The sequence below is a fragment of the Aythya fuligula genome, chromosome 8 (genome assembly GCF_009819795.1).
Source record: "Aythya fuligula isolate bAytFul2 chromosome 8, bAytFul2.pri, whole genome shotgun sequence".
Classification (NCBI taxonomy): Eukaryota; Metazoa; Chordata; class Aves; order Anseriformes; family Anatidae; genus Aythya; species Aythya fuligula.
Window position 1 is genome coordinate 11,801,442 of NC_045566.1, and position 25,660 is coordinate 11,827,101.

At 42.0% G+C, this 25,660-nt stretch overlaps 1 protein-coding gene across 1 annotated transcript in view; it reads left to right on the forward strand.

Annotated features, from left to right (window-relative positions):
* Window positions 1–23,685: 23,685 nt before the first annotated feature.
* ST6GALNAC5 (ST6 N-acetylgalactosaminide alpha-2,6-sialyltransferase 5) overlaps window positions 23,686–25,660 on the forward strand; it is a 70,662-nt gene continuing 68,687 nt past the window's right edge. The window contains exons 1-2 of the mRNA XM_032192796.1: window positions 23,686–23,751; window positions 24,331–24,561. Coding sequence (XP_032048687.1) covers window positions 23,686–23,751; window positions 24,331–24,561 — 297 coding nt within the window. The remainder of the gene's footprint in view (window positions 23,752–24,330; window positions 24,562–25,660) is intronic.

Genomic DNA, 25,660 nt, shown 5'->3' on the forward strand with positions numbered 1-25,660 from the left:
AGTAGCTTCCTCCCCTGGTCAGCTGCTCAGACAAGAATAGAATTAAACATCCCATTTGTTCCCTTAATGGTAGCAAGAAATGATTATTCATTAACTTTGAATGACATCTTTAATAGCAGTTTTGCCTGACTTGATCATCTTTCACTGCCTTCTGGAAAGGTTTACTAAAGAGATCCTATTTTTCAAAATCCATACTCCAAATTCAATCTGGAGTACAGTTTCCAATATGGTTAAATGAGATAGAAAGTTAGATGGAAGTTAGATAACACTCTGTCATATGTTCAGAAAGTTCATTAAGATGACATCCATTTCCTGGTTTTCATGAAGTTTCTCAGGCAAGTTTTGCTAGGGCTGACAAAGGCTGTGAACTTAATTCCCAGTAGAAATGTATCTTGGCCATGGAGTTACGAAGCTTCTCCTAGTATTCTGGTTATATCTGCTTTTTTACCTTCATTTTGCAACTCATTATGATGATCCATTATATAACTGAAATATTTCACTTCTCCCTTGTCAAATGCTGGTAGATGTTGTAATATTCCCTGTAGGCATTCCTTAGCAAACCCTAACATAGTTATTTTAATCCTTCTTCAAAAGCATCCTCTTTAATCTACACATCATCCCACTTATTTTTTCCCCAAATTATGTTTCGTTCGCTGACATCTTTCCAGTATTAGAGTACCAAAAGCTATGTACAGAATTTTCTGTGCAGTCTTATGAAAGCTGCAAGGAGAAAGATGATCACCTCCCTGGGCTGTGATACAGCATTTCTGCAACCCAGTTTTGGCTGCTTCAGCCTTTCACTATAAGCTTTAATTTGCCATGCTTGGCTGTTTCTTTGGACTTTCCACTATGTCCTTTGTACAGAATAGCACTGCTTTGAAGCATAACAAAGCATGACTTCAATTTTTGGAGAAAGAATTTCATATTATTTCTACTCTTATTTCTAATGTCTAAGATTTCTTTGTATGATGTCTCTGTCTTCTGCTAGAATGCAGAAGGGCCAAATTTATTATGAAATTATATGTTGGCATATGAAATATGTGGAATATATTTTTTCTACTTCATTTAAATTGTCATAGCTTTAGATAAAGCATGCTAGCCTCCTGATCATCGTGGTTTTTGCTTTTATCCTGTTGCTAAGACAGTGATCATGTCCAAGATAATTTAAATGCATTTTTAATAGGACTTAGTGAGGAGCGTTTGGTAAGTCTGTTGGTACATCAAACTGAAGACAAGTGGAGTCCCACAAGGATCTTTTCCATGTCCGGTACTATCAGCGTTTCACTATTGATTGAGAAAGTGAAACAGAGGGTTTAAAAAAAAACGTAAACAAAACTGAAAGGTTGGGAAGGACTGCAAGGCATCTGGAGGAGAATATTAAAACTGGAAATGCCTATGAAAAATTGGAAAAACAGTCTGGAATCAGTAAGGTGACATCCAATCCAGACAGATCTCTAGACAGAAACACGAACACCCTGTGAAATGATTAGTTATGCAGAATCAATCGCTGCAGATAATTATCTGGCCATAAACTGAATAGGAGTCACTATACAAATGTGATTCTGTATGAAAAAAAAAAAAAAAAACAAATGCCATTCTGAAGTGTAGTACAAGAGTAATCTAATTACACCATGATTTTTAGAACTGCTGGGGTTCTCCAGGGCCACTGTACTCCTCTAGAAGTCGTGTGAGCCTTTCCCACAGGGTTTTGAAAAAAGGAAAATATGCCAGCCTTTCCTGATTCTGCCTCAGAACATGACCTCCTCCTAAAGCCTTGCCTGGCTCTGTATCTCCATGTGTCTCTATGCACTGTGCTGTTTCCACCACCCAGAATTAAATCAACACACAATATCAGAGCATTCTGACTTGATACAAACTCCTCATTTTATGTCCCAGCCAGGCTCAGGGCCTCTCTTGCAAGTGTTAGAGGAGCTTGCTGTAGAAACACAATGAAGTCAAATTTTGCTGGTAACACCAGTTCATCAAAACATTTTGGATTTAGCAAACTTTCCCCAGAATGGTGGCAGAGATCTGGGGAAAGCATGCCTGCCTCCATGCCTCCAGGTGAGTCTGCCCTAGGGAAGGCTGTTGCTAATAGCAGCTATGAGCTTTGGGTTCCCAAGCCAGCCATCCAGAGTTGACAGCTTTTTTGCCATGTAACTGATTAGTGCATCTTTTCTTCTTGAAGTCTTTGTAAGTATTCTTTTATCCACTGTTTCTTCTTTGATTAAAGTTACCTTGGTGCATGTTTGGTTGCTCTCATCTTTCTGCAGCTCTGCTCATTTATGAGCAATTGTCTCAATTTCCAGAACTTTCTCACTGCCCGTCAATCTTTGAGTAGACTTTTTAGAAGCTGCACTGGCTACTTGGCGTTTTCTATTCTTTATCAGCAGGATCCCACTGTATTCTGATGCCTTTGGGGAGTCCGAGGGCTTCTTGCATTCTTGCCTCAGAAAGCATCCTTGAAGTTCAACACCTACCTCTCTGTGAATCCATTCCTTAGCATGCACCAAAGGACTAATGGGCACTACCAGGGAGCATCCCTATTATTTCAAATGAGTTTGTAGAATGAAAAATTGTAGTAATGGAAGTTAGACGCATGATGAACATTCTTTGTCCAGAATCTTTGCTTTTATGACTCATGAAATTGTCTTCTGTTTAATTTAATTTTTATATCAAGAGTTAAACTTCACAAGACCATGTTTTTAATTATTTTTGCCACCTTGCAAATACAAAGGAGCTATAATCAGGTCTGTCATAACCTTCTATGTATATTCAGGAAACCATGACCCTTAGGAAATATTACCTGTATAGAGAAAAGGTCCAAGAACATTGCAGCTCATTTTGGCTATCACTGTTTTGTTGACATAGGTAATAGGATTTGAGTTAAAATAGTACAAAGAAATTGTCCACAACTAGCTACCTAACAGGGAAACTGTGAATCCCTCCTGTATTTTCCACATGCTTTTTCTTAAATGAATGAAAATCAGAGACATCAGAGAAACTAAATGGAGAATGAAGGCAGGTGGTTAATTTGCAGTAGTCATCCAGGAGTGTTTGGCAAGTTTGCAAGATGTATGTATATGGTTACTGGCACCCTCGCTGGATCACTCAATAATACAGATCTTACCTGATTTTTTTCTGTGGCCACTTCTCAACAGCACTCGAGTGTCTCACAGCCATTGAATGTCTATCCACCCACCATTCCCATGAAGCCAATGCTATTGCTTCCTAATAAGAAAATTGAGTGTCAGGTAAATGTCATGCTTAAAGTCAAAAAGGTTTGTGGCAAATCCCAGGTTTATGGGAGCCCTAATTGACGGTCACAAAGTGATGGCATATGCCTTATGCTGCTTCAGATTATTAAGAGTTGAAATACCTGAAGATGGAATTCAATTAAATACCTTTTAAATACAACAAAAGTTTTTAATTGAATGTTCCCACTGTGAATCCTACCTCTGTCCCCACAACAAGAAGCAGGTGGCTTTTATCGATAATTATAATGAAACTGAAAAATGAAGGTTGACAAAACCAACAGATCCTGAATGTCATCCCCAACTTTGTTTTGAAATACCACAGTTTTAGCACCTGCAATCCCTTTAAAGAAACGATGACAGTCAGTTCTGCAGAAAACAGGACACAGCAATGCCAGATAATAAAATCTGGGAGCTGTTGGGACTGTAAATAAAGAAGTTCATGACTGAGTGGTTTAGAGAGTAAAGTTTTTACCTGCCCTAGGGATCCATGAAAATACAGGCAGCTAGAAAGGTGAAACAGGAAGATGCAGAGGTATATGGCATCAGGTACTGATGCAGTCAGGGGTAGATGCAAGTAAATGGAGCTTTTCTACTTCTTATTTATAAGATTTTAATAACATAGCTTTTTATGCACTGCTCACCACATTTGTATTTACCATATACCATTGTCTGCAAATTTAATACACATCGTGCTTCTGGAAATTGGGATTTTATAGCCATTGCAGCCTTCACTTGTAGGACAGTAACCACATTTTCAACTTGTCAACCTTGAAAACGCCCCCTGAACCTTTTGATTTATAGAAGTTACTAAGCTGTAGAAATGTAAATAGGCATAAAAGGGGAAAACGGAACTGTACCAGTTCTTGGTTTACAAGAGTGAAAAAAGGCTGGCAAACAGGACACATACTGCCATACCTGTGTGTATTATGTAAGGGAAACAAAGACTTTCATACCCCATTATCCACTTTTAAACTTGCTCTTCAGAAACATGTTACCAATAATGCAACCGGAGAGCTATGTAGATAAAAACGGGGAGATAGTGGGCAAAAGCTGACAAAGTCAGCTCATGAGCCATAGCATTCAGTGTTCAGAGAACAAAGCTGAGAATGGAAAATGCAATACAGCAACAAAGCCAAGGCTGTGTTAAATAGTTGTATGGAGTGAGGTAGACTTGCAACAACAAAAATTGCTGTGCATTTGTGACCTCTACAGCAGCTCTTTCTTCAGATTATCACCTTCCCTATTTTGATAATTCTTTCTGTAAAAATAAAACCGGAAACTACTATATTATATACCCTTGGTGGAACAGAAGGGAAATAAATGAACTGAAATAAATGAACTGAAATAAATGAAGCTGATGGTTTCATAATCCTAGAAAACGTTAGGAGCCGTCTCTATCTATAAGCAGGAAGGATATGTTTTGACTTGGTCCTGGCTTAGTCTCTGGTTACTAGATAACGACTGACAGCTTAAAAAATCCAAACACCATTTTTTTAACCTCAGAATTTATATATACATACATATGTGCATGAGTATGTATTTCAATCTGTAAAATTTAAGAAAATTCAAAAGCAACCTGAGCATCATGTTGATCAGGTTGTATGCAGATTATATTTAAGCAAAATTCCTGTTTGGTTCAGAAGAACTGGAAAAGATGTCAAAGTCCTGCCCTTAATCATCAGAATAGCATACATTGTACAGTTCGGATTTCTGTCCCTGGCTAATCCATATACAAAACATTTTATATCTCATTTATCTTTTTGCCAGGATCTTCGTCTTGAAAACCAGGGTTGGCAAATGAATAAAGCTAGAACTAATTTTCAAATGCTTTGTTTTAAAATAATTTCATGGCATTTAGGGGCCAAAAGCAGCTTCAGCCTGTTCCTGCAGATCCAGGTCTGCTGAAGACCTACACCACACTTGACTCTAAGCACATCAGTCATCCTTTAGATGTAAACATGTCTGCTAAATTACTGAAAGTAAAATATGTGTATTTGTCCTTGCAGGATGAGGACTTTGAACTATGGGTGAAATTTCACAAATTGTTTTCTCACTGAATTGTTTTACAAGAGTTTATGAAACACCTTCAAGTACGAAAATGAATTAATTTACAGCATATGTTAATTGCAGGAAATGTTGCTCTTTACACAGGACTGCGAGACCTCAAAAACACCTCAAACCAACTGGGTAAACAGCATAAAAAGGATCAAAAAATACTGCAGCTGCACGTCACTCTTCTGTCACTTTTAAGCACGTTATTATTGCTTATTTCTAAATCCCTAGGAATAGGTGTTTCTAATAGATCTGCAGATAGATCCTGAACCAGAATGGCACAAATGGCATACAGCAATTAGCCGGGGGAGGGGGAATGAATCTGATGTTCTGCCAAAGCTCATTAAAACAGGTCATGCACTCCAGTGCACAGCATATCGCTGATGACTGGTAACAGAGGAGCATACTACCAGCTTGATAGGCAGGAGAACATGAATTTATTTTTCTATAAACTGAAGAAAATATTGGAGAGGAATCGAGAAGTAAAAAGTAAAGTGAGTCCTCTTTGTAAGAGCTGAGATATTGCTGTTGCTGACTGTATGTTGGAGAAGCCCAGTGCCATTGTGCTTCACTATTTATTAGAGGGGCGAGTGTTTACTGCTCAGAGGTGCCAAGGCCAGAGCCGGTGTCTGTGCTGTCTAACCTGACTGGCATTTATTTGGCAAGGTGCACAAATTTCTTGGCAGATCTGGTGGCTCCACTTGCTAATCATGTACTATACCTTTCTGTGCATTCACATCTGACAGTATAAAAAGGTGCGTGTGGTGCCTGGAGCTGCCGTTTCTTATTAGAGCTGATGCAGGTTCAGAAAACATTTGATTTTAGGATAATTTTCATACATTCTTACTCATCCTTGGCCCCTAATGGCCAGTTTTTGACCCCAACGGGTACTCTCAATATGTAGGTAACACGCATTCTGCCTGCCACATCACAACTCGCTCCAGCAATGCCAAACAGAGCACAGATTGCTAGCTGGCAGCCTTGGCTTTGCTCTGTTTACTTTGGCCAGGCAGATTGGCCACCCTGCATGTGATAGCAGACGAGAGGGGAAAATATTGTTGAATGCAACAACTCGCCTGTGAAGCTTATTCTGCAAGCAAACGTTCTGTGGTTCACAGAAAGGTAAAAAACAGTGAAGCAGGGGTGTGTGCAGCAAAATAGCTTGAGGTGGGTTGGATACCTGCTAAAAAAACAAAACAAAACAAAACAAAAAAGACCCAGAAAGTAATACTGCATAAAATACTAAGTGATGGTGGTATGTGAGAGGAGATGTAGACTTTAAAGGAAGGGTTAGTCTAACTATTTAGTAACCAATTAATAAAATTAGTATAATGAAGCTTTGTGTTAATAAGGCAAGAATATTTCCCTTCCCCTGAGTCTCACGTAAGAGGAAACTTTGAAGAGTTTGTCACAGCATGTCAGGGCATGAGGCCAAATTTCAGCACCACTTCTGCACAGGTCTTGAGGGAGAACATGAGCATGGATCTTTAAAGGTCTAACATTATCTGTTAAATACTTCTTTGGCTTTCATCGCATTTGTCTTAGCCATTATGAGGTTATTATTCTGAAAATCCCATACCAAGCAAAATACCATTCTTATTTATAGAGGGCAGGTGAGATGATTTGTCCCCACTCAAATGGGGAGCGTTTGGTTGAGCTGAAAGGAAAGCTCTTGAGTCCTCATTCAGTGGTCCCTTAGTAAATGATATTCCCCAACAAAATAGCATTGGGACTCCTTGTTTGAATACTGTTCACATATCATATGGACAGAATATGCCCATATCACATGTGTAGTATTAGCCCTGGTCATTAGTTATTGTTCAGAGATAACAAAACTTCCTGGATCCAGGTCTGATTTCAGCTGTAACCCTACAAGCCTAGTAGGACAATGAGAGTGATACCTTTTCTAAATAGGAATCCAGGCTGAACACCTGCCAGCCACTCCTAATCCAAATTGTGAACAAATGACTAGACACTGACATACCAGTTCAGACTGTGGACTGTGAGACACTGCACTGACAGAAATGCTAAGGAAAAACAAGCCTTCTCTACCCTGGGGAACTCAAAGAGCATAATCTTCTTGAGGTTAGCTTGCGTAGCTGCTCTGGGGCCGGTGGCCTTATGTTAATTTACATTTGCTAAGACTGTAGGATAGAGACTCTCCTGTATTCTGTAATCTGGGACAGTAGGTTGAAAAACAAGAAGACCATGGATATCATGCCTAGTTGGAAATGAGGTTTTCAGTGTCTTTGCTTCTACTGCTCTGTTATATTCTTAGCAACAATCCTATCTTCTTTCCAGTTGGACAAGGTACTTGCAAATGAATGAAAAAGTTTTCATGATGCAAACCAGGGAATGGCAGAGGATGGTCCTGGGAAAGGCGAATTTTCAAGCCCTGTGGCATGTATACCTGGTGAAATGGAGCAGTTAGCGCTGTTGTCAGCAACTCTAGACTAAAGGATGGTGAAGGTTTTATGATGTACACATCAAGGAGAACAAGTTGTATAACTTTGTAAAGGTATTATATGAATTCAAAACTTAGAATGACCAAAACTTTCAATTTTTCATAATACTAAACGCACAAATTAGGTGAAGCCTGGGAATATGTCCAGGCCTCTACAATACTACTTCTATTTCCATTCTTCCTTCTGCACAGAGAGTTTCTCTTTGTAAATGGATGAACAGGTGTTAAGATGGATCAATAAAGAGGTTACAGAACATTAGTTTCTGATTTGGAGTGCTATCTTTGGGGAAAGTGCATTAAAACATAAAGCAAGTAAGTAGTAAGTCTGCTCCTAAGGCAACAGATAAGATTCACCTGGGGAAATGTGGACACTGAGTGACCCATCGTTTTACTGATGCTGGGGGAAGCAGAAAGAAAGGAACAAAGGCAAAGGCTGGCCTCTAATCACAAGTGGCTATTCCTGAAGACATGGAGATGTTTAGAGTGGATCCCATTTTTCTTAGCAACTCTTCTGAAGCACGAGTTCAGAGCCATTCTGCCACACCTTCACCGGAGACTGTTCTTTAATTAGCAGAACCTGCATGTGGCCAGGTAAACAAGTGCTATAGCTGTTTTGTGCTAAAGGAGCTATCCAGAAAGGTGTAGAAATGTTATCTGCCTCTCTGAAAGTGTGCTTACAGTGTATCTGGAGGCCTGACACACTCTTTGTTTGCCTGGTAAGCTTCTGTCCACTTGTGTATTTGAGAGTTGCTTACCTGAGTAACCTGCTAGGATGCTTGGCTGCACCTTTGTCCCACCTGGGATTGCAGTTGCAACCTTGAAGTCTGCATGGCGGGTGAGTCAAGCCTGGATAGAGGCAAGGAAATGCATTTTTTTTCCTCTGCTGAAGTCAGGAGTAATTTTACCATCAAATTCAGTGGGACTGGAAAAGAGATTTTGTTCTGAGTATGTAACTCTGACTCCTTGTTTTGATCACAGGGCTGTCTTGATCTTACTTGTATGGCATGACCCACTCAGGATCAAGGTGCTACTGCTATAGGCATCAGTTACTGTGATGATTTCCCTAGGTATATTCCAAGTTCCAGATTCCCTTGTTATCTTCAGGTCCTATTCAGTGATTTTTGTTCCAGTTCAGGGATTTGACATTTCATATTACTAAATGGTGTTTGGGAGACAGAGGGGGTGTAAACTTTACCAAACCCACATTTGATGAAGACTTCATCTACCTACAGAAATCAGCTTAGTTACTGGAAGACTTCATGACGTATTTATTTCTGAACAATAACACAAGTCAAACAGATACATCAGTAAACTGAAAGAAAGAAAACATATCAACAGGAGTCAGAATGGAAACCAAATACTGATGAGAATTAAACCTTATCTTGGGACACAGGAGTTGGCATTCTCTGCTGCCGACAGCTTTCACAAACCAAAGAAGTGAGAGAAACGTTTTTGAAAAATTATAAAGAATTTGGGAGACCTGCTTAGATAACTATCCACCTACATGTAGCTGCCACTGAAAAACCAAACAGCAGGAACAAAAACCAATAAATGCTTATTCTTCAGGTATGGCCAAGTGTCAGCCATAGGGGTCCTGTGAAATAACATGCTCATGAGTAAATATATAGTAATCACTTGGAGCTGCACTACCAAAGCAAACCAAGCGAACAGCAACAAAAAAAGAGAAGCTCTGAAGCCTTCCACTGTCTACAGCAATATGCAATTGATAGATGAATAGTCTGCTCATTTCCATTGTGAATTAAACACTATCTTCAATGCCATCAGTATCATCAGTGTCCTTACTGCAATTGCTGCATGAATTTAATGCAGTAACTATTAATTAGACCATTTTGCCCTCCTTCAACAAGAGCCCTAGAACTTCAGTTGCTAATGGAGTTTATCTTATTGTATTTTTATTTTGTTCAGAGTGGCCTTTCTGAATTCTAAGTTCCTGTAAGGTAATTGAAAGTATAGCAAAGGTTATAGAATACCCTTCATACTTTATCAGCTCATCTGCTTCACAACATTATACATCAGCAGCATAAACAGCCAACTCAATAATGAAGAACAGTGACAGAAAAAATAGCACCCTACAATCTCACACACACAGTGTTTTTGCTCCCCTCTTTCAGTGGTCACCAAGGTGAACAAAAGTGGGAATGTCAGATCAAAGCAAGAGAGAATAAACCAGTTACAGCACTTCACTTTCAGAGGCAAGAACTATTCATCCTTAAAGCATCATTAGCTGTTCCATCTGTCTTACACCAACATGTCTGTCTTGTGTGCCTCTGATACTTTTGGACTAGTCAAAATGAATCTAATAGTTTTTCTCCTCAGTCTATATCTATATTTAGCATGTTAGCTAACTTCCTGGTTTAAATCTTTCCATTGGAATATGAAACAGCAGGAAGTTAATTTGCATTGTAGGAGCACAGGTTGCTGCATCATCACTCTGCACAGGGAAATTGTACATCTGCCTGTACCGACATTGCTGTGGCTCCTGCCTCCTCTAGTTACTGAGTAGAGAGATAGGACAAGGAATACACTTCTGTCCTTTCTTATCTTGTTCTGCCTCATCTGCTCCTCTGTGTTTTCACAGTCCCCATAACAAACAGAGCTGAGCTGTTCTACTTCAGTCAAATGAAAAAAACAGCAACAACAACAACAACAAAAAACAACTCAGGGTATCTTCTTAAAACCCAACTCCTTCAGTTTGTTGCAGGAGCTAGCCACAAAAATATTAGGATTGCCTGATATTCCCACCAAGATTCATCTCCCTTTCTCAGATCTGTGGAGATGACACTGTTTGCCCAGTATTTTGTGAGCGTGTAAACTGATGTTCGCCTATAATTTTGGAAGGAGATGATGATTGTTGTTGGCCGTTGCTATTGTAAACCTTGCTGCTAGTGTAGGTGAGTTTCTGCTTCTTCACTCAGAAAAATTGCCTAACATTTAAGACCTAACCTATCAAGCAAGCAAATTTGAATGTGTATTCTCTCTATTTCTCTCTGTCTCTCTCTCACACACGGATATCAGTGCTTGTTCTTTACTGCGCAGGTGACCGAGCACCTGAACAGGTTTCCCAGAGAGGTTGTGGAGTCTCCATTCTTGGAGATCTTCAAATCTGGACACAGTCATGGGCAGCCTGCTTGCTCAGGGTGTCCTCACTTGAGCAGGTGGTTGGACCAGATGACCTCCAGAGTCATTCCAGTCTCAACCATTTTATGATTCTGGGATTCTGTGTATGGTAGAATCAGCTAGTCCATGAAACTGCTCTGCTTCCTGCCTCTGGTTTGAGTTATATTTTGAAAGAAAGTACATGCTGGTTGGATTTCCACTTAGAAAGTAGTGAATTATGTGAATTTTGGGCTTTATTATGTTGTTACAGAAAAGAAAGTTAGATGGAAACTAACTTTTTGAAACTGCAGAATGCTTTGCTTCATATTTGGCTCCAGTTTCTGCTTTTCAGGTTTATCATAATCAGTAAGCCAATGCATAACTAGATCACATGCATCTGATCCAGCAGATTCTATCCAAGCAAAACCCCCATTGATTCATGCTGACTTAAGGGAAGCTCCTTATTGCTACAGATGATGAGTTTGAGTTCCTACAAGTGTGGAGCTTTATGTCCAGTGTGCTGAGAGGCTTAACAATATCCATGAACAGAACTACTGATAATCAGTGCTGCTGAAATGTCAGAGAAGTAGCTCAAAAGTGTCATGATGCAGCTCCCTTATCACTGAAGTTATCCCTGAAATGGAAGAGAACTACAGTGGCTTTCATAATCTTTTTATAACATCATTATGGCCTCATCCCTTTAGAACCCTTGATACTCTTGGCTCTGTGAAGTGGAACAAAACTGAAGTGAGCACATAGCATACCTGGCAGTATCACACACTTGCAGTCCTGAAATCTTTTATTTTAAGGTTCAGTGCAAATTTTGCCTGAGTGATTTGCAAGGAAGATGATGGGTAGGGAACGTGAGGATTTAGCCCTGTATTTCTCTTTGGTTTGGAGTCACAGGTATTTAAAACTCCATTATTGTTTCAGTAAAGCTGTGCAAGAATTTACTGAAAACTCTGCCTCCCTTGATTTTTAATGTCTACAGGATATTCCGTATGATAAATATTAATAATTTGCAAGGACATGGATGAATGCATTTTTATAATTATCAAAAAACTGACATACTGGTTTAGTGTTTAAAATTAATTATTGTAGGGAAACTAGCATTACATAAGGGAATTACATTAACTCATCAGAGTGAGTTCATTTTGCCTTTCAATTTACCTTTGTTAAACTTTATTTACTAATTTTGTGTTTAACTTCTAAGTACTTAGTGAAATCTCAATTTCTGTAACTAGAGGGCTTTATTCCTAAATGTTTGCAATAATGTGTATTTAATTTACATCACCATAGATCTAAACCCGTCACAAGTCCATAAATACAAGTAACTTAACAGGAAATTTAAAGTAATGAATTTGCAAAAAGTTCCTTCAGTTGCAACATCTTTTATGATGTAACAATAGAAAATCGGCATTTCGTTTATTTTAGATTGCTTTTCCCTTTGTAGATACCTCAGTTTACCACGTTACTGAAGGACAAGGCTTGCCAAGAACTAGTTAACAGACACTAGTTAGTGCCTGTTAGACACTGCTAGGGGCAATTGAATGTCCCATCACCTTTGTGGCAATCCTGTGCCCTAGTGTACAAACAATGCTCTACCCAAGGAACATATTTCCTTGGCCATGCACTGTTATCTCCAATCTTCGTCTTAGTGGAAATGATGATCTGATTACACTTAATTGCAGAAGCCTCTGAAAAATTGGAACCAGCTGTTTACTTAGTTTATCAGGTACCTCTCACCATTTCACCTGTACTTTGCTGATTTCTCTGTTGCCATAGGGACTAATTCCAGTTTCCCAAATCTGTAGCAGCGAGGTATGGAGGTCACAGTTTTCAGCTGTAAGTGAGCTGGTGGAGGAAGAAACTTTGCCAATAGTTATTTGAAAGAAGGTCCAAGCTCCTCTGGTGCTGGGGAGAACAGTAACAAAAACTCAGGTTGGGAAAGGTTTAAATAAGGGTTGGTGTGTACTGGAGAGGATCAGTATGGGAGGATGATCTCTCAGCACTGTCAATGTGAATGTAATGCAGGAAAGCAGTACAAGAAATGTCTAAAATATCGTAGAAGAGGGTTCTGACATTTTAGTTTGTTTCAGCTGGGGAGAGCAGAAAGCCAGGAAATGGAGGAAGAGGCTGTGCCACAGTTGCTCACATGATGCCTACTTTGACTGAATGTATTTCCAGATCTTACTTCCTTTCTGTTTGTAGAGGCAAAGACTTACTCATTGTAATACTGGTGCCATACTGTCCAACTCTGTCATGACACTGAGGAAAAGTAAGAAACTGTATAACGCTTGAGAATTCATAAGGATCTACTTTTTTTTTTTTTACTTTTTTTTTTTTTTTACTTTTTTTTTCTTTTTTTTTTTTTTTTTTTTTCTCGGTGGTATATTTGACCACAAGAGGAAGAGACACTTCCTTATATCACTCGAGTGATCATAGCATCCAGAACAGTCTGTAATGCTCCTCACCAAATTATTCCACCAGAAAATCATGTGAAAATCCAGGCCTGGAGTAAAGCATTTCTTTCATTTAAAGCCTTGCTGTACCCCATGCAGGTCACCATGAATGTCCTCAGACTTGCGAGTTTTCAGTTTAATGAGCAATGAAGAACTCATAGAGGTTCCACAGCTATCATCACTTCAGCTCCTAAGTCTTTGGCTGAATCCTGATCTACAGTGTATCTGGGGGGTTGTTTAGGATCTGTAGCATCCTGTAGAATCTCTTTTAGATTCTCCAAAGGATTACTAATATATAACAAAATGGGACGCTATTTTCAGGGCAGTTCTGCAAATACAAGCTCTCAGCTCTAATGTGTTCTGTCTTAGAGTCTCCACCCAATCTCCTTAGTCTTTCAAAGATTGGTTTGCTTCTGCTAGCAAAAATAGCACTGAAAGTGGGCACCCTTGACTAGTCTCCCTCGAAAGTCAAAATTGAGATAGTATTGTGACATTAGTATGCATCCTTGCTCAGAACAGTGTAACTGATGCAATACATTTAGAGCAAATTTTTAAATTTCTATCATAGTAAAGAGAAACTGCCATTCAATCCAGTGAAATGCTTTCTCAGCGTCAAAAGATGCTATTACCACAGGACTGGCATCATTTTTCATCTTAAAGAGGATATTAAATAAGCACAGCAAATTCATGCAGGTGAGACTCCCGTACTAAACATAAAATAAAACCACGCATTGTTCAGGATGAATTATTTTAATGCTTATACTTCAAGTCAATTGGCCAATGACTTTGCCAATTTGTTAATACCTGCATTTAGGAATGAAATGGATCTGTGCAGCCCATATTGCTGTATGTTTTAAGACTGTTTCAGTGTTGCCAGAATCAGCACCCTGCAGTCTGCAAAGTGTCTGCTGGTCAGCACCTGGTTAGCATAATCAAGTGCTACAAAGACATGAAAACAGCCAACACAGCTTGCAAAAACGGTGTTCCCCTTTTGAAATGTGAGGGCTAACCTTGTCTAATGATCCCAAGATTTATGAGCAATTTATTGGCAATGGACCAGAAAAGTGAAAGGTTAGCCCACAGGTGCTTGAAGACTGAGCAACTTTGGGTGGGATGAAAGACAAGACAAAGATCCATCCTCTTTTGGTCAATTCTGGTTAGCTGGCTTGAAATTTCAGCAGCCCAGGGCTGCCTTTAGGCCCTAGAGCTTTCTTTTCTGTTTGTGTGAGTGAAACCATGTACCTCAGACATAATACTTGTATTAATATCTCTTTTGACTTCTTAGCTCCCTGTGATGATGTACAGGGCCTCGTTTATCCCTGACAGAGCCCTTAAATACCCCCTTCTACAGTTTCTCATCCTGTACTGTATCCATGTTTGTTGCATATACTCTCCACCCCACTCTAATCCTTTCTCCTTTCTCTCTCACCTTCAAATATGGGAAGCTGCAAACAGGGCACTCTTTCTTCTACATTTTAGTTAATATTACTTTGACTGTGAAACTAAACCTACAGTGCTGCATTTCTAATTAATCAAGAAGACATTCTGTAATAACATGGCTACAGATAAGTAATCAACCAGTGCTCTGCTGAAAAGCAACTTGCCCAGCAGAGCCATCCTTAGTTACATCATGGAGCTCTGCGTGCTTTGAGTAAGAGGTAGGAAAGAGCAGGAGACAGGGAGGACCCAGCCCAGCAACTGCACGAGTGAGCAAGGGACGGGGAAGGAAAGAAGGGAGGAAAGAAAGAAGGAAGAAATGAACAAAGAAAATGAGTGCCGGTGGTTCTAGTTGAAGATGAGGGTAGGAATGTGAGAAAGGTTTGTGTGTCAGGTGCTGGTTGCAGGTCTAATGTGTTGGGACAATCAGAACTGGAGGTACAGAGCAATTGAAATGATTGCAGTGATGACGGGCACGTGGACACTTATGGTTCAGCTCTGCATGGCTTCTGGTAGGTCTCTGTGCCTTGCTGCCTGAGAGCAGAGCAAAAATCACTGACCAGAGCCACCATTTCTGTGTGACCACTGTAGAAGCTGAGTAAAGGAAACTGAAAGGCAAAGTTGGACCACATGTCTGGCTAGTAGAGGTTAACCTGGTATCTCATCAAATGACCGTGTGCATAGTTCATCTTTGCCTTTAGTGGAAGAATGAAGAAGACGTTTTTTACAGTGACTTATTGATCTCCAATGTGTTTGATCAGCTTTTGGTAACTTCTGATGGGTATACAGGAGAGACTCTGAGGTTTCATAATTTATGGTAACTAGAAATGTGTGGAATCAGAGTCAGATACTCTTCCAAAACAGTATTTGTTTGAGGTCTTCTTATCTTGAAGTCTTATCTTCTGTAAAAAGGGATGTATGCACATGGTTTTTGTGAGGACTAGTTAATGTAAAGACAATGTTTGAAGATTAATAATACTTAGGATACAATTTTTGAGGATCCTAAGGAAATTGGCAAAGTGTGTAGTGTCTTCAATTAAAATGTTTGAGCCAGCTAGACAAACAAAACTAATAATTCAAGCAGGTAATTCTTCCTCTCCTCACTTAGGAAGCTCTACACCATCCACACTTAACTCACTAGCAGGCTGTCAAATAGTATATGTAAAATATCTCCATAATCAGTGACTGCATTGAAAAATTATCACCTTATTTGATGCTAATGTATCGTGTCCCTTATTTTCACTTCTCTGGTAAGCACTCATTCCTCTGTTTGCAAGATCGTGAACCACAACCCTTCGTGCTTCAACCTAGCAGACTGCTCGTCAGCCAGCGCTGGCGTACAGATGGACCAGAGCTCCTCTGTGCCAGCTCCAAGCCAGGCAGACACGAGCCCGCTTTATCCCAGAAGGGTTAATCACAGTAACGGGGGGCTGTGCCTGAGTTACTGTGCCAGTACAGACACGCTCTCAGATTCCAAGCTCCACGCTTTTCCAGACTGGTACTGCTTAGAAGCAGAGCAGCTCTCATTTATCAATGGGCAGCAACGGAACCTGCCAAACTGGAGTACCCATTGTTGGAGAGTGACTCGGGATTGTGACAAAGATAAAGCAGTAGGAGACTGAGCAGAGGAAACTCATACAACGAGCAAGAACAGCTTGTGTCACGTTACCACCTGTTCCTTTGACATCTGAATTTATGGTCTAAACCATAAATGGCCTAAGGCCTCATTTATTTGAACTCAGGACAGAAACAACACATGCCCTGCAGAGCTTAGCTTCACATTTCCAGTACTGATTACAAAGAAAACTGAACAAGCCTTACAAAATTTGGGGGCTTTTGGTAAAAACTAAAATTAGATACTTACCATAGAAACAAAAACTATTTTAGAGAAATAGAAAGAATCATAATAATCACTTGTAAACTGTAATTAAACCTGGAAAGAAAAAAAAAAAAAAAAAAAAAAAAAAAAGAAGAAGAAAAATTAAGCAATTAGATAAATAGGAGAATAGGAGCATTAGATTAGAACACTTTGGTCTCTGGATAAATTCAGCAAAACAAAAGACCAATTGCAATTTGCACCAAGGAAATCACCAGAAGGCAGTAAAAGTACTGTGGCAAAAGTCAAGTCAGCATCTTCCTGGCACTATAGTTTATTGGAGAGACTAGATAGGTAATCATCAACTTGAAAAAATATTTACTGTGATTGGGAAAAGTACAGGAGATTTTAAAGTTCTGTCACTTGAATGAGAAGCATGAGGCAGGTGGCGGTGACAAAGGCTAGGGGGAATGTGACAACAAGTATTGATAGCAGTTCAAGGGAAGGAAGGTACAGCTGCTGCAGGAAGTGTTGGATCCAGCTCTGCAGCTGAGCTGGACTTGGTCGTCTGCCCTGAAGTGTAAGAGAGAAAAATGAGCGTATGCAGCCATGGATTTGCTCTAAGCCATGATTTGAGGATGCCAGTAGACAACCAGGATATCTATCCTCCATGAAACAGAGAAAGCTGGTTTTCTGTGTCTGTTTAAGAGTGACAAATATCAATAATAAGGCAGAAATGTTTAAACAAGGACACAGCAGATCACAAAGGAGGACAATCCATCTGTTTTAGCAGCTGCTTTGAAACATTCAGTGAGATACCTACGTCAGCAAAGAAACTCTCCCACTGTTTCATTCTAGTTCCTGTAATGCTTATTCATCTTGGCTAGAAATGTTGTCTGGGATTGTTTGCAGAATGAGGCCTGGAAATCATTGTATAGCCATTCTGTACTCTCTTGTTGCAATTAATTAAGCAAGCTGCATAAACAAGGTCACCATGGCCATTCCTTCAAATGACTGCATCTCGGACTCATGCTCTCTGTTGTCTCCTAGTAGAAATCTATCACCACCTTTCACCAACTCACTTGAATGCAGAGAACCTCTTTGCTGTCGACTTCCCTGGGAAACAGGAATGCTTGGGATCCCTCAGGAGTATGGTCAATGCCCAAAGACTTCAGTGCTTCAGACCTGTACCTGGAGTATTCTGGGTAAATGAAAGAAATTCTCACATAACAAAGAAGGCGACTACATGATTTCAACTTAACCACTCTGTGAATTAAATGTGTTGTCTACTTTGTCTTACAAAGCTGAAATAGGAAACATTAAATTACTACAGAGCACAGCCTGTAAATTTATTTTTTTTTCTGTAGAAAATACTATTTTTAATGAAATAGAAGCACATGGGACGCAAGCATGAAATTGCTGAGCTATGATAGGAGTCACTGGCAGCTCTTCTCACACTGTACATTTACTGATTTATTACTCTGAATTTACATATATGCTTATATAGTGAATATGTGAATAGTATGGATGGTTTCTGTAAATTCGTAGATGAGAAAAACAGCTACTACCAAGCTAAGATATATATAGCTTGACCACCGAAGGACTTTACTTGTCTCTGTGACTGTGCCTTTTCAGTTTGATGGTAATGGATCCCCTTGTTGCTTTGGTTGTTGTTCAGCCTGTCATCATAAGTGATGTTTGTGTTTGTGTTAGTAATAGCAGGAGAGTTTTCTATCGACTCTCTAATGATACATAAAGAACTGCAAACCAATCCATAATGAGCACTTATCCTTCTTTGCTTCCTTTTTTGCTGTAATGCTTCATGTCTGATATTTGCTCAGTAATTTTTTTAAAAGTTTCGAAATTCTGCTCCATTTAACAATTTGACTTCCCATCAGCATAGTTTTTTTATGGAAAGGAAAAGGCATGCACAGACATTCAGGATCCTGTTGAGATCTCCTATCTTACAGCAAAAGTACACCTAGAATATTCAGATATATCTGGTCTCTCACCAAATTGTAGTAATTATGTCCTCAGTTGCTTTAGTCCATGTGTTAGACTTGTTCTCTGCATAGAGATTATGAAAGTCTTCCTGCTTTTGTGCTGGCACGGTGCTGTAACACAACAGGCCATGCACAACACTTGCTGCTCATGGCTGTTGGCTTCATGTGCTGTACTGGGAACCCTCCACCTGTGACCTCCTGTGCTAATTTCTTACCTCCAAAGTTCTGGACTTCAGAAGTGGAATTCTGAACTACTGTAAGCAGATGTAGTGCCTGGCATGTCGTGTATTCTGGGTTGTGCCTTGTTTTCCCCCCCCTCTCCCTCCCCACCCCCAAAAAAAGGTGATTAGAACAATGCACTGTGTTTCACAGGTAGCCTTAAAGCTGAGTCCACTCAGTCGAGTTAGACAGATTGTTTCTGAAATATTCAATATCTTTATTTATGCTTCCAAGATTGGGGAGAAAACTACAAAATAGAAAAGTAAAAACCAGCAGATTCAGCAGATCTTATCTCACTATTTTTCCCCTTCTGTTTTCATTTGCACTTTTATTTCCATGCAGTATTTCATTTTTTTATGCATCTATCACTGTTTGCTTCTGTCAGAAGTTCAAAGGCAGCCTGCTTTCATAAAGGAGGGACTGTATTGACTGAACTATAATATTGTTTCTACCTTTTTTGACCAATCTTCAATGCGTATTTCCAGTTTTGAAAAGTATTTCATGAATCACTGGGCAGTTTGAAAAATCTATAGTGTAAGCTCATTACTTTCTGGCTGCTGAGTGTTTTCCATTGGTTCTGTTTGTGATGCAAAATATACAGCCCTTTCTCTCAGGAAAAACAAGTTAAAATTTCATATGTACATAAATAATAATTTTAAAAAATGGAGGTAGTATCAATGTGATGTATTTCATTTCCTATATACCTTTGACTACCCCTCTGCTCATTAATCCACACAAACGTTCATGATATTGCAACCTCCTTAGCACCTTTAGTCTCATCTTTCTAGCTAGTCAGTCAAAAAATGCTTACTTCTCCCCCCTTGAAATGTGGCACTTGAAGCCATCCTCCCAAATGTCACTGGCTTGAGGCCCAGGACAAGCAATATTCTGTTCTACGCTAGTGATCATGGTTTAAGCTCATATCTCATGAGGCTGCAGAGCTAGGAGTGGGAGCTTTGTACTTGCTAGCGAGCTCCTTGCCCTAGCAAGCAAAGAGGGATGAAAGATGTATAGGAGTTAATTTCAGTGGGGCCAGGATTTTACTCTTGAAGAGACAAATCCGGGGCATCACAGACGACAGAATATAATGGAAATGGCAAAACGATACAACTTTAACAGAGTCACTTTCAGATGAATATTATATTTTTAACAAATATTTTCTCATGCTTACGCACATATTGAATCTTAGTAACTCGTATTCTTAATTTCAAAGGCGTAAGGATATCAAAGTGGTCCTGATACAATTAACCTGCCCCCTCCAATCTATTTTAAGCACTTCTGGCACCAATATTTTTCTGGAAAACATCTTCAAACATATTACATGATGGGAATGTATGAAAGTGTTTTCAGCACTCCTGCAGAGTAACATGTGGAACTCACCTAGAGTTTAACTACTTATATCACACCAAAGCCTTTTTTTTTCTCACTCTTTAGTGAAGGGTGGGAGATAAACAAAACTCCATTTTCTTACTCCCTTTAGAACTGGGCATTGAGCTGAATCAGTTCTCCAAAGAGTCTTTTTTTTTTTTTTTTTTTTTTTTTTCTTTCAGCAAAGAAGCCACACTGCCATCAATGAGTCACAAAATAATTAAACATTTAAGAGTGTCTGGGCTTTCATTCTGAGGAGGTGACAGGGCTGAAGAGTAGCTGAGGCTCCCAGTTGGGAGGCATTCTGTATACCTGCAGGCACAAAGCCACAGCCTCCAGGTGCAGTAAAAAGGAGAGAGGTACTGTAGGGCCTGGAGCAAGGGGCTGCTGGGGTGACACAGGTGGTAGCCAAGGTGCTCAGGGACAATGTCCTGACAGGCAGCATCTGGGTCACCAGCAGAAACACCAGCCATTGACCTCATCCTTATGACATTTTGGCTGCCAGCTGCTGAGACGCTCTGGCATGGATGAAGGGTAAGAGGCTCTTCCACTTCATTCCAGGCCAACCATAATGTGGAGAACATCTTCGGAATTCGTCATGATATTAAGGTGTAGATTACACTACATTGCTTTTTTATGAACTTCATGAGAAATCAGCCATAATTTGTTTGAAAGGGTGTTTTATATCTACGCAAGGAAGCCTATACAAGGAACTATATATACGATACCTATACAGATATAGTCCCATATCTAGATCTATACTATATATACAAGGGAATCTCTGAAAGACAAGCCAAAAAATGCATTAAGAAATGGTAGCTATTTCATTCATCCAGACAGCTGAGGGAAAGTTGCTGTTTGAGCAGTTTTATTTGGGAATTCATCTAAGAGCCCTGTTGCTTCAAGTCTTGTCAGTTTGGAGAAGTTTGTCTCCATCTGCTTCACTATTTCTGACATGGATTTCTCATGCTACATGGGTTTTTATGTTGTCATTAGTGTCTTAGGTCCTCCTGAAACTGCTACAAGCAGATTTTTATTTCATGTGACTCTTCTGACAGCCTGTGGCTACCAGAAAGGTGAAAGTGAGAAGGGTGAATCAGGAGAGGGGACAACCCAGCCCCTTCCAAGCAGATGGGAAGTGCTCCTCAGTCAGGCTTTGTTGAAAGCCTTAAAAAGTGATTCTGCCACTTTTACTCCTGGGTCATGGAAAGCAGCTGTTCATATTTTAATGTCTTTACCCCCAGTTCTTAAGTAGGAAGAGAAATAAATGGACAGTGGCATAAGTAGGGCTGTGAAGAGCAGTATCAGCCTTTGCTTGTGCTTTGCCTCCAACTGAGTGTTGAACCTTGGAGAAATGTGTCAGCCAAAAGTGACAAACTGTGCATGGGTGAGACAAAGCACCTGCAATGCCTTTGGTGTACAGGACTACAGTGAAATTCTGAACAGCCAGAAATCCAGTTCAGTATCTGTCACATAATGAAAATAAATAGGTTGAAGCAGAAAGTCGGATGCATTTTAAGATACTTTCTTCATTGATTTGTTTCCAAGTTGATTAAAAGATGAGTTCAGCCTATGCTCTTCTGCTCTTTTCAGGTCCAGCTACTGGGTATTCAGATGCATACCCACACACGTATGTGGATTCACATACTGTTAAAATGCAAGCCTCTAGATAGCTAAAAGTATTAATTCATAGGAATTAAAATTAAATTAAATGGCTGGGCTGTTTTCCAGATGTTTTCTAAAGTTCCCATGCTTACACATAACTACCTCCGTAGGATTTACATTACACTACTGTATTTGTTTCAGTGTGCATTTGGCTGCCAAGAATACTGTCTATGACCACCATGGCAATCTAATTAAATATTTGAGAAGCAGAAAGCTGGACATTATTCAAGTCAAGCTCAGCATTAAATTAGAAAATTTAGTCTGTCTCCCTTATCAGAAGATTTTTGAATTGGTCTATTCTACCAAAACCCATAAGTTTAATGAATTTGGTCAGACATACTGGGTAACAGATGTCTAACATAGGGCTGTGAGCCTAAATCATAAAAGTGAGGCTCCAGTTTGGCATGGCAAAATATATTAGGAAGGCTTGGAAAGGTCAGTCACCAGCAACCTGCTAGCTGATAGTTGAGAATCAGCACTGTAAAATGCATGATCTGCCTTTTGTAGTCTATTGCGGGAAGCCTTGGAGAGCCACAGATAATTTGCTTTCAATGATTCATCAAGTTGGCCCTTTGTTTCACTAATTTGAGTGTCAAGTGCAACCACATCATAAAGAATTACCAAGACCTGATAAGTTTCTTCTTATATTGCTTCGTTTGTCTGAACAACCGGTGCTGTTGAAACTCAACCCGCAAACTGAATGAATAGCAAGTGTGCGTGCAGCATGGCCACTCTCTGAAGTGCGAAAAGAGGTTTGCGGAGCTGTCCGCTGATGAACCCTACATTCTTGGTTCTTTTTCCTTTCTTGAGAGGCAGCAAATGCTGCAGGCTGTGCCAGTGCTAGAGATGGCATTTGTTTCACTGTTAGTCCTCCAATGAATTAGTAAAGATAAAAAATGGATTGCACTGACTCCAGCCTTGAGAAAGCTGCTATTGTGACCATGGTTGAGTTAGCCTGCTGATCGTTTTCCCCTTAATGTGATCCTTAATGTGATATAGCTATAGGTTAGATGTGGAGCCATATATTAGAACTATTATTTCCATGAGTAATTTCGAGAGGAATATCTTCATGATTAGGAGATAAGATTTATTTTATTTTATTTTTTAATGCAATGCTGTCATTTTAATAACTTCGGAAGAAACCAGCCTTGCAGCGGCTTGTTGTGAAGGGGCACATTTCTGTGCGGGAATTCCCAGAGCAAGAAGCCTGTGTAAGTCCAGGTCCCTGACTAAAGTTTTTACAACTGAACCGCACACCATTAGCACAAAGAAGGGAACAATAAAAAACTTCAGAAGGCTGCTTGTAAAGGAATGGGGGGGGGAAATGCCCATCTTCAGCAACCGAAGAGCCGGCACGGGGAGCAAGCCTGGCAGAAACTGGAGTTCTGCGGGATAAAATACCGAGGGAAGCTGCGATCGAAAGGCTTTGGAATGGGCTCGGGGAAAGCTTGCAAGGGGGAGGGCGGTGGCAGCGCCGCACCAGGAGTTGGGGGCGTCGGTGCGGCTCGGGAGCGCGGCTTCCAAGTGCTGCCTGCCCGCTGCCGGGGAGCCAGCGGGGGCGGCTGCGCGGGACGGGGACGGGGACGGAACCGGAGTCGCTGCCCTCCGGCGGAGCCCCTTGGCCGGGGGGAGGCAGAAGTTAACTTCCACCTGCCCTGCAGCCGCCGCTGCGCCGGCGGGAGGAGGCGGAGGCGGAGGCGGAGGCAGGCGGGGCAGCCGAGGACCCGGCTCTGGCAGCCCCGGGGGTCCGGCCGGCCGCGGCTCCCCCCGCATCCCCGCCACGGCGCCGCTTCCCCGGCCGAGCCATGGCCGCGGCATCCCCGCCATGCCGAGCCTAGCGGGCAGCGGGAGGCCCGGCGGCCGGGAGGCGGCCAAAATGAAGAGCCTGCTGGTGAGTGCCTTGCCGCCGCCGCTCAGCCCGGCCCCGGCGGGGGGGAACGGGGCTGCCCCGGGTCCCCCGCATCCGTCCCCGCGCACCCCGCGGCTCCCCGGGCTCGCTGGGAGCCGAGCGAAACCCAGGCGGCGGCGACGAAGAACTTTCCGCCTGCTTTCTTTTATTCGTGTTGCTCGCCGTTCGGGGGATCCGGCTGTGCGTGTGTGTGTGTGCGTTTGAAGGAGCGTGTGGAAAGCCGAGCTGCTTAAAGGACGAGGCTGGAGGTGGCCGGAGGGAGCGGGGGGGTGCGACAATCCCCAGCACTCGCTCAAACGCACGCATGAGATGCCCGGAGGGGGACGGTGCATGGCGAGGAGAGGCGCGGGGGAGCCGGGCGGGAGGCAATAGGCAGAGCCGGGGGCTGCCAGCGGGGCAGAGGAGCGGGTCGGCACCGGAGGGGGGGGGGGGGGGTCCCGATCCCCGGGCACACTTTGCCGGGGCTCTCGCAGCGTGAAACTTGCGGGGGGGGAGCGGGGCACGGAGCGGGGCTGCCGGCCGGCCCCGCGGCGCTCAGCCGCCTCTCTCTGCCCCCCGCAGCGCCACGGGCTGGCCGTCTGCTTGGCGCTCACCACCATGTGCACCAGCTTGTTGCTCATGTACGGCGGCATCGGCGGCGGGGGCCACCCGGAGCCGCGGCAGCAGCAGCAGCAGCAGCAGCAGCAGGTGGCGGCGGTGCCCAGCCGCCCGCCGGGACGCGGCCAGCAGCGCCCGGCACTCCCCGTCGGAGCCGGGCTCCTGGAGGGCTACATCAGCGTCCTGGAGCACAAGGTGAGCCCTCTTACCGGGCACCCAGGGGTCCTGCGCTGCCCCGTCCTCTGAGGGGACAGCCGAGCTCGCCTTGCTGCCCACCGGGAGGTGGTGGGGGGCTCGGGATGCCCCCCCGGCCTTGCTGCTGGCTCTGGCTCCAGCAGCTTTCGGGTGCTGATGCGCCTGGCCCTGGGTGTGTGGGTTAGCGGGGTCAGGAGATGGTGGCCAGCTGGCAGGCGAGCCTTCGTGGTGCTGTTTTTTTCTCCTCTCTTGCCCAGCAGAAGATGCGGGGTGAAGTGTTTAGGGTCCAGTGCTGAATGCTGGAGGTACACTACCTCTAGCGCCAAGAAAGGGTTAAGGAAGTAAGTTTAGTTACTGGAAGGGAAAGTCAATAGGCAGGTGTTTATTCTTAGCTCATTTAGTCTTGGGAAACCGAAGAGAACTGTAGCTCCTGCACAAATGACCTTTTCATCCTCCTCCTGGGAAGCAGAAGTTGTCAACCATAGTTTCCATTCCAGAAATCGAGGGCACCTCTTTAATGGTGATCAAAATGATGTCCCTCCCCTTGACACAGGAATCATCAGGCTGTAGTGCCCGTGTATGAGAGATAGGCAGACTGAGCTTTGATATCTCACAGGACAGATGTAATGAAATAAAGTGAGCAAGGTGGCACATCCATGCTGAAGAGGTACTTGAGATTCAATAATTTTCTCAGAAGGCAGATTCCTCTGCTGCTTAGGCAGTGTTCAGTTTGTTGCATTTACGTGGAGGCTCCAAGGACCCCCCTCTGCCAACCCCCCAGCTAATGTTTGGTACGCGTACTTTACAGCAAGAATGAGAAAAACAAGCCAGGGAAGTGAGGATTCTCAACTTTCTCATGTTTTCACATTCAGACTGACATCTTTCTGAAAGATGTGTTGTCAAACAAGTTACTGGGCTCAGTTTAGAGGTACTGTGTGAAGACGAGTGACTTTGATATACAGGGATTTTTATTGTTCCTTCTGGCTTCGCTTTCTATGCAAGAGTTATCTGTAGTGCTCTTAACACAGAAAAATAGCTTGTGATGGTCCCTTGTAGGCTTTATTTGCTTTCTTACATGGTTCCTTGGAAATTCTCAGAT